We start from the raw sequence: 8864 nt of genomic DNA, 5'->3' as shown, positions 1-8864 counted from the left end.
AGATATTGATAAAATGGGATGCTGATATGGCAAAGCTCATCAGCGCACGAGCGGATGAGGGTCACCCATGGTGAGCAGCAGAGCCCGAGCAGCAGGAGCTGCGCTGATGGGACACGGGGGCTTCAGAGCCAGGCTCACTCTCAGGAGCATCTCTGGGGGTTGCTGCCACAGCCAGGATCCAGGGAAGAGCCTCCTTCCCCAGCGTGTACCTCCCCAAAGCCACACTCAGGGACCTCGAGTAAATCCAAGCTCCTTTCTGAGCCCCTGAGGACCTCTCTCGAGGGGGATGAGCGGCCCTGGGAGGGGGGTGAGTCGCCTTTTGAAGCTGAATTTCTGACCAAAGAGCAGGGCAGCAATAGCCAGGAGTGTGGAAAGGACAGTGCAACGGGCTGCGGGGAGCCAGCATGGGGTGAAGGATGGTGGCTGGGGCAGGGGTGGTGCCCGTTCATGAGCCCTGAACCAGCACTCAATGCCACTGATGGAGGAGGCAGATTTGGTGTTCGACTCAGGAGGAAATCTGAGCTAATCTACCTCAATTAGATAAAAACCGGAGAGGCTCATTCTGATACGAAGTGATCAGCAACTGCAAGATTAGATAAAAAACGACCTTGGTCCCATCCCACATGTATTAATGTGAGCTCCCTGCATGTCTGGGTGTTGCAGTTCAAGGGCGTGAAGATGTTCCCTTCCCTGGGGTTCATATTTGCTGCCCTCTCCTTAGCGAGGTGCATCCCCGTGCGGCAGGTACCCAACCGCAGCAAAGTCCTCCTGGTCTCCTTCGACGGCTTTCGCTGGAACTACGACCAGGACGTGGACACCCCCCACCTCGACGCCATGGCTGCGGAGGGGGTGAAGGCGCGGTACATGACCCCTGCCTTCATCACCATCACCAGCCCGTGCCACTTCACGCTGCTGACCGGTGAGTCCCCGCCGGCCCCGAGCCGGGCGGAGCGGCGCGGGGTGCGGGATGGGCCAGGGCAAATTTTAGGCTTCGGCGTCAGTGAAGGAACTGAGTCAAGCAGCCATCCAGCCTCGGACACAAAGCTTTGACCAGCTGTATTTTGGAAACACAGCGAGAGGCAAGGCAATAGCTGCAGACAGGGACAGAACTGACCCTGTATTTATCAAAGGTAAATAGCACCAGACCGAGCCGATAGCCTCCTTTGATAAGATAAATGATTTTTTAGACAAGGGAGATGCACTAAATTTAATCTTTCTGGACTTCAGTAATGTATTTGATACAGTGCCACCGGGGAAATCATTAGTTAAGATGGAGAAGATGAAGATTAGTACAAAACCTCCAACGTGGGGAAGTAACGGGCTACAGGGAAGAGGAGGGCAGGTGATGCTGAGAGGAGACTGCCGAGCTGGAGGGAGGGCACCAGGGGAATTCCTGAAGAATCGATGCTGGAGCCAATCTTATTTAAGATTTTCATTAATAACCTTGGCATAAAAGAGTGGAACATGCTAATGAAATCTGCTGATGAGACCAGGCAGGGAGGCGTTGTCAATAGAGGCGAGGACGGGGATAGCGTGCAGGAGTAACTGCGCGGTCGTCAGGACCAGAATAATAAAAAAACCACGAAATGTAAGAGGACAGAGTGCAGGTCTTTCATTTCTGATGGGAATTTCTGCTGCATGCTGACCTCACCGGCTGTGAACAAGAGAGAAGGTGAAACACCAAAGCGATTAGTTAAACGCAGGATAACGGTGATCGCCGCCTGCGCCAAGAAGGGCAGGAGAAATGCCAGGCGGCACCGGCACCTCCAGGGACGAGGGTGCCCTGGCTCAGGGTCCAGGTGAGACCCGCCTGGGACCAGCCCACCCGCGTGAGGAGCAGGCATCCCCCCGGCACCTCATTCCCTGCCCTGGGAACCCCACTTTGTACCAGGCAGGGGGAGGAAGGGGGCAAAGCAGAGGCAAAGGGCGAGCTGGGATGGGGGCGAGAGGCAGAACCTCCTCGCTGGCCCATGGCCCAGCCACAGCCTGGCTCACCCCCTCCTTCCGTCTCTCCTGGCAGGGCGATACCTGGAGAACCATGGGGTGATTCACAACATGTGGTTCAACACCAGCACGGGTCAGAAGCTGCCCTACCACAGCACGCAAGGCGTGGACAGCTGGTGGGACAACGGCAGCCTGCCCATCTGGATCACCGCGCAGAGACAGGCGAGTGCGGCCGCCCCCCCGCTCGCACAGCCCTGCACAGGGTCCTGCCTGCCACCCTGTAGCCAAAGCTACGGGCAAGCCACGATCTCTAGTGGCCATGAGCTACCATCCCCACTGCGAACGGCAGGCTAATTAGACCAGCAAAAAAATGAAATCCCCAGACACTGGCAGGAATAATTATGATCATTCTATTAAAAATAGCAAAAAATAATAGATGCATTTCAGCCTTATTAAGACATTAATAAAACAGGTTATCCTTTTCCTGTTTAAAGAAACCTCGGCCAGCTCCTCAGGGAGCATCATGAGCCCAGGGGTTTCGTATGCTCCAAGGCACAAACCTCATTTCCTCAGCCTCACCTGGGACCTTTTGGGCGGCAGCGCCAGGGGCTGGTCCCCTCTTCCCTGGGGACCACAGCAAGGCTTTCCTAGATCCCAGTAGGCTTTGGATCTGGCTTTGAGACAGCACCTAAGACCTGGCCCAAGACACATAACTGCTTGTATTTACCTGCCAAATTGGCCCCATTGACTTCAGGGTGAGTGCTTATACGGTTGGAGTAAAGCACACCTTAATGTCTTGATGGTCAAGAGCCAGAGGGTCCGTGCGAGGTATAAACGGGTCACTGTTTCCAAAGTTATACCCAGTGTTACTAACCCAGTGACAAAAACAACATGCAGGAGTTCTGGGAAGGGCAGTGCTTTCAATTAATCACTTTTAATTGGCAATGAGCAAGAGAAACCTCATTAGAGGCAGAGGTAGACATTAGGGGGCTGAATGAACTACCCACATTAGTAGGTGGTTGCACTGACAGATGGAGAGATGCTGCAGAGCGAGTTCAGGTGAGTTAATGCAATGTCTCCACTAACAGGGATTAAAGACAGGCTCTATCTATTTCCCCGGAGGAAGAGCAAAATACCAAGGGGAAGAAGTGAATATGAAGTTGGTGGAGCCCTTCTTGTTCAACTACAGCAACGAAACCAACTGGAGAGAGAACATTGACACCGCCATGGAATGGTTCACGGTGAACGACCTCGACTTCATTGCCCTCTACTTCGGTGAGCCCGACTCAGCAGGACACAAGTACGGCCCCGAATCCACGCAGAGGAAAGACATGATCAAGCAGGTGGACAGAACCATCGGTTACTTGAGGCAACGTATCCAGGAAAGTGGCCTGGAGTCAGACCTCAACCTCATCATCACGTCTGACCACGGCATGGAGACTGTCATAAAGACCGATGAGATTCACATCATGACAGTAGAGAACTTCACGTTCAAAGACATCCAGTTTGAACTCTTAGATTACGGACCAAGCGGACTGCTGGTGCCAAAAGAAGGGAAATTAGAGCATGTGTATTCAGTCCTGAAAAATGCCCACCCGCACTTACACGTGTACAAGAAAGCAGACTTCCCCAGGAGATTCCACTACGCCAACCACTCCCGGATCACCCCGCTCCTCTTGTACAGCGACCCAGGATACGTGATCCACGGGGTAAGATGTATGCACAGACACACCTCACTGCCTGTTGGGGATCTGCCCCTCTCCTCCTGTCCTCCTCATGGCACCCCAGTACCTGCCTGGCTTTATGCCTTCCTGTTGATTGGTCTCCCTACAAAGAGAGGGACATTCCAGCTTTTTGTGTAAAGACCTTCTGTGCAGTTGAGACAAAAAAGGGTGCAGAAGTCCTGGAGCAGGACTTGCACGAGCACAGAATACCAGCTGCAGGATCCTCTCCTAGCCTGGCACCAAGGGAAGGCCGCCCAAAGCCAAGGCCAGCAGGCAGCTTCCCATCGGGAGGCTCCTCAGTACAACAAAACTCGGATGAGCTCACATTTAGGGAGGGAACTTGCAAGATGTAATCGCTTGAGAGCTGTGTCTAGGCAGCACCCTCCAGCTGCTGCAGAGTTTAACATCATTAGATCAACCTCAAAACCTCAAAGAAACCAAACAGCCTGTTAAACCCCGTGGCTGCAGAACGCGGCCGTGAGAGGTGGCGGCACCCAGCCGTGCTGCCGCTGCCACGGGGGCACCCAGCCGTGCTGCCGCCTCCGCGCCGTGCTGGGGGGTGACAGGCCCGGGCACTCACGTCCCCTCTCCCTTTCAGCGGTACAAGGTGCAGTTCAACAAAGGCGAACACGGCTTCGACAACGAGGCCACGAACATGAAAACCATCTTCCGCGCCGCGGGACCGGCCTTCAAGCGGGGAGTGGTGGTGGAGCCCTTCGAGAGCGTCCATGTCTACGCGCTGCTCTGCCGGCTGCTGGGCATCACCCCCGAGCCCCACGACGGCTCGCTGCAGGCCGTGGAGCCCATGCTGCGTGAGTGCGCGGGCACCGGCCCCGATCCGGCCCCGCTCCGCCCCGCTCCGCCCCGCCGCACCGGGAGCGCGGCCGCGGGATCCCCGCGGGAACAGCGACACCTGCCGGCTCCCGCCACCCCCCGGCGGGTCCGTGTCCCCGGCCCCGTCCGTGTCCCCGGCCCCGCCGGTGTCCCCAGTTCTGCCGGTGTCCCCAGCCCCACCGGTGTCCCCAGCTCTGCTGGTATCCCCGGCCCCGCCGGTGCCCCTGTCCCCATCCGTGTCCCCGTCGCCGCACGCTGATGGCCGCTGTGCCCCCCCCCGCAGCGCGCAGCCCCCCGGCCCCGGCAGCCGGGACGGTTTCACTCCCCATGCGTGTGAACATCCCCGCACCAAAGCAAACCGCTCGCAGCCCTCGGGGGTCAGCAGCAGGAGATGCTCGGGGTGCTGCGGGCAGCAGAGCACCCTCCCGAGGGAGCAGGGTGGGCGTCTGTGGGTGCCAAACTCCCCGCACAAGCCCCCCCCGTCTGGCAGCCTGCGGGGGGGACGGGGCTGCTGCTCACCTGGGCAGGGGCAAGCGCTGACCTCCTCCCTCGGCACTGCAGGTTCAAGGGCTCCTGTTCCTCCCGCCAAGCGGCTGCCGGTGATGCTGGGAATTGCTCTTGTTCTGGGATGCTGGGGAGGAAAACACTAACCGTCCCCCCCCCCAGAGGTAAGTGACTCTAAGGACATCCAGGACAGCCCCTGGAAGTGCCCTTGTCCGGGCAGGCACCTGCCCCGTCTGTCCTTGGTCTCCTGGGGTTTGTCCGTCTGTGACACCCCGGGCGCCCGCTGCCCACCAGCCGCTCCCCATGGGCACAGCACACCCTGCGCACCTCAGGCAGAGGGGCTCTGGATCTTCACTGCCCGGGTCAGCATTGACACCACCCAGGGCATTTGCCAGGTGAGAAAGAAGGGCTGGACGTCCCTCCAGCCTCCTCCTGCCACTGCCCGCCGGTCCCCTGCTCCCCGGCCTCTGCCTGCCCTGGGGCTGGGCCGGAGGGCGGCTGTGTGAGCATCATGGGGGGCTGATTGCTTCACCGCTTGTGGTTCTGCGTGTGGCTGCGAGAGAAATAAGGATGAAAGTTTGTTGCTCGCCTTCCCTGTGCCTGGAGACCCATCAGGACAAGTAACAGTCTCATTTCCTGGCACTTCCAGCACGGTGCACCCCCAGCCGATGTCCACAGGCTACACACACGTGAAATAAGTGACAGCAGTGCTGTGCTTTCCTGTCTTGGCAGCCTCCAAGTTCCAGGCAGCTCGACCAGAAACGTGTGGAGAGATGAGGAAGGACATGGCTCGTGAATACAACCAGTCCCGCTCTGAGAGAACTGTACAGAGTGCCCAAAACCTCCCCAAATTATTGATCCACACTCCCCTAGAACAACTGAGTCCCAGGGGGGAGATGCCTCTCCCAAGCTTTGGGCTGCACAGTGAGACGCAGCCGTCGAAGCTGGCACTGATGTACAGCCTGACCTTGACAAGGTCACCCCGTGTCTGCGTTGCCCCAACTTCCCTGTCTGCTCGAGACAGAACAACTCCAACTCGGTCTGCACCAGGGACAGTTAATACATGTTGAGCATCTAAAGCAATTAAAAGCATATCCACATTCCGAGTGCACCGGGAGCCTCCCGTAAATGGTGCCGGGCTCTCACACAGAGCGGACAGCCTTGATGCACTGAGACGGTGAGGCCCAGTTCGTGTCTGCTGGCCACAGGGCTGGGCTGGGAGAACCAGCTCTGCTCTGGCAAAGGCAGCCACCCAGCCCAGGAGCCTCCGAGGGAGCCCAAAGGCAATCAGTGTTTCCAGCTTGTGCCCCACGAGCCCTGGGTGCTCTGAGCACTGTTCTACCTGTCTGACGGAAATTTTCTGTCCCTTATGGCTGTCACAAAAATGGGAAACACCATCTACACGCCCCCGAGCTCAACACGCAGGACGGGCCCGACTGTGCTACTTCATAGCAGCACTTACGAGCCTGAACCCATCTGCAGCCCTGAACCAGCTCCTGGGCGCTCTGGGAGGGAGCATCAACCCTTGATGTATTTTGGAGAGCCAGAGGATGCTGCAGCGACACGGTCAGCACCCCCCAGCTCAAAGCAAACACCCAGCCCCGCAGTGCCCGAGCCCAGGGCCACGCAGAGCCTGTGCCACCCGTCCGGTACCCCTCTGCAACGGGGCTGGTGCACCCCGCGTGTGAAAGGCCCCCGTACGAAGCCAAACTCCTCTCTGCAGGAAGCAGCCCAGGACCCCTCAGCCGGGCCCGGGCGTAGGGGACAGGGAGCAGGACCCCTCCCCGTCCCACAGCCCTGGCCCTTGCAGCGGGGCGTTAGCGTGGCAGCTGCCCCGGACCCCATCCCAGATGCTGGAGTGCCTCTCCCCAACCCTGTGCCTCATCTCAGGGGCTCGATAAACATCTGTTGCCATAGAGACTTGCTCGCGCTGCCTTCCCTGCATCACCCGACGCGATGAAACAAGAGACGCGCGCCCCGCTCGGAAAAACAGGAAGAAAATGTTTGGCTTGAAACCGTGCTGGGGGTGGGGGTCAGGCCGGCAGCACGCCGCGCAAACAGCCCGCAGCAAACACCGGGGAGGCTCCGAAAGGGGAGCTGCACAGCCAGCGCTGCGAATGCTAGCTAAAATAATATTAATAATAATAGCACATAGCGACTTTCCCAGCGATCCTGCTGGCAAGCTTGGGACTGCCCACACAGGTCAGCACAACCGTGCCTGTTTTATGGCCAGAGCAGCCAGCTCGGCTGTGAAGCCGGTGTGCCCGAGGCCCCGGCAGTCAGAGCCCGTGCTGGGCGTCCCCAGGCTGCCCGGCAGCCGACTGCAGCAGGTACGGAGCAGGATGCTCCCAGGGCTGGTCCCAGTCTAGTTCCCAGACCCACGCAGGCAGCGCGGAGTTTAGAGTGACCAACCTCCTGCCGTGAATCCTGCCCTAACGGCTGCGTTTCGCCTCAGCTGTGAACAGGGATTTAACTCCTGATCCAAGCACTGCTTCGGTGAGCCAGGGCTGTCGGAAAAACCTCCAGCAAGGGAGACGCCGGTCTGGCTGACGGCTGAACCCGGCGATATCCCTGCTAGGAAGGTTTCCATTGCCCCTGAAATCATGCGGTTTGCCATCAGAGAGCCCTGGAGCAGCAATCTGCCCTCGGAAGGGGGGAGAATAAAGCCTTAAACACGGCCCGTCTCAGTCCAACCGCATTTACAGCACGGAGCATCCCCCGAGCTTTGTGTCTGAGCACCGCGGGGAGCAGGACTCCCCTCCCCGGCCGCAGACCCGGCCCTGCTTCTCCATCCCCCCCCAGCCCCTCTCTCTGTCCCCCCCATCCCCTCTCCCCTCGCCCCGGCCCCGCTGCTGCCCCCCCAGCCGCCCCCCCCGACCCGTCTGACAAAATCTGCCGGGACCGGCCCTTGCTCCTGCTCCAGCCCTCGCCGCCCGGCTCCCCCCCGCCGGTCCCGGGGTCCCGGGGTCCCGGTGCAGTACCGGCAGCCGGCGGGCGATGGCTCCCGAGCCGCACTCACGGCCCGGCGCCCCCCGGGGTACCCGGCACCGGCGGGGCAGGGTGGCAGCTCGGGATAAACCCCCGTCCAGGAGCATCTCGTTGCCTGTCAGACCGGTGGTGCCCGGAGTTACCGGCCACTCGCCCAGCTCCGGCAGCAGTCCCGGGGCCATAACATGCCACCCGGTCTGGGTGTGAGAGGCCTCGGGGGCTCCCCCGGGGACGAACCCCCTCTTCGGTGCTGCTCGGCGATAACACAGAGCTGCAGCTCTCAGCAGAGCCCTGGGACCCACCTCTGGCAGCCACCGAGGCCGGGGTGCTCCCCAGCACCCAGCACCCATCGCAGCTCTGGCTGCACCAGAACACGCAGCGTTGCTGCAAGTGATGCCCTGGAGATGAAGGTCAATCTCCTGCTCCTCTCCTCCCCTCTGACAACCAGCCCCGGAACGACCGATGCTTCGAAGTCCGGGACGGGTGAGGCGGATCCTTCCCCCCGCGGGGGTGAGGGGGTTTAGCCCCACAGACACACGAAGCTGTGACAGCCTCAACCGGCTGCCACCCCCCTGCTCCCCAGCCCAGCATCCCCATCCCCTCCCCACACAAACCTTGGCATCCAGAAGACACCGTCAAATTCTGCATGTCCTTCCTCGAGTCTTTCCCAGCCCTTCCCATGCATCTCACACCTCGTACACTTCCACCACGTTTCCATCAAACATTTACCCGACAGACAAAGCCCTGCCTGGCCTCGCTGGCCAACCCAGCACCGGTGCGTGGTGGTGGACGCACTGCTGATGTGCAGCTGGGCTCGGCCAAGACCCTGCTCCGCTGCATCTCCCCCTGCCCTCCCGTCCCCAAGTCATT

General features: G+C 59.7%; 1 protein-coding gene across 1 annotated transcript; it reads left to right on the top strand.

Moving 5' to 3' along the window:
• The first annotated feature begins 678 nt into the window (after positions 1-678).
• ENPP7 (ectonucleotide pyrophosphatase/phosphodiesterase 7) lies at positions 679-5152 on the top strand. The gene is made up of 5 exons (XM_068413575.1): positions 679-919; positions 2021-2166; positions 3033-3653; positions 4267-4480; positions 5064-5152. Exons 1-5 carry the CDS (start codon positions 679-681, stop codon positions 5150-5152), a joined length of 1311 nt encoding a protein of 436 aa, XP_068269676.1.
• The last annotated feature ends 3712 nt before the right edge of the window (positions 5153-8864 follow it).

The sequence above is a fragment of the Nyctibius grandis genome, chromosome 15, assembly GCF_013368605.1.
Source record: "Nyctibius grandis isolate bNycGra1 chromosome 15, bNycGra1.pri, whole genome shotgun sequence".
Lineage (NCBI taxonomy): Eukaryota > Metazoa > Chordata > Aves > Nyctibiiformes > Nyctibiidae > Nyctibius > Nyctibius grandis.
This window is presented reverse-complemented; position numbering and strand designations above follow the sequence as displayed.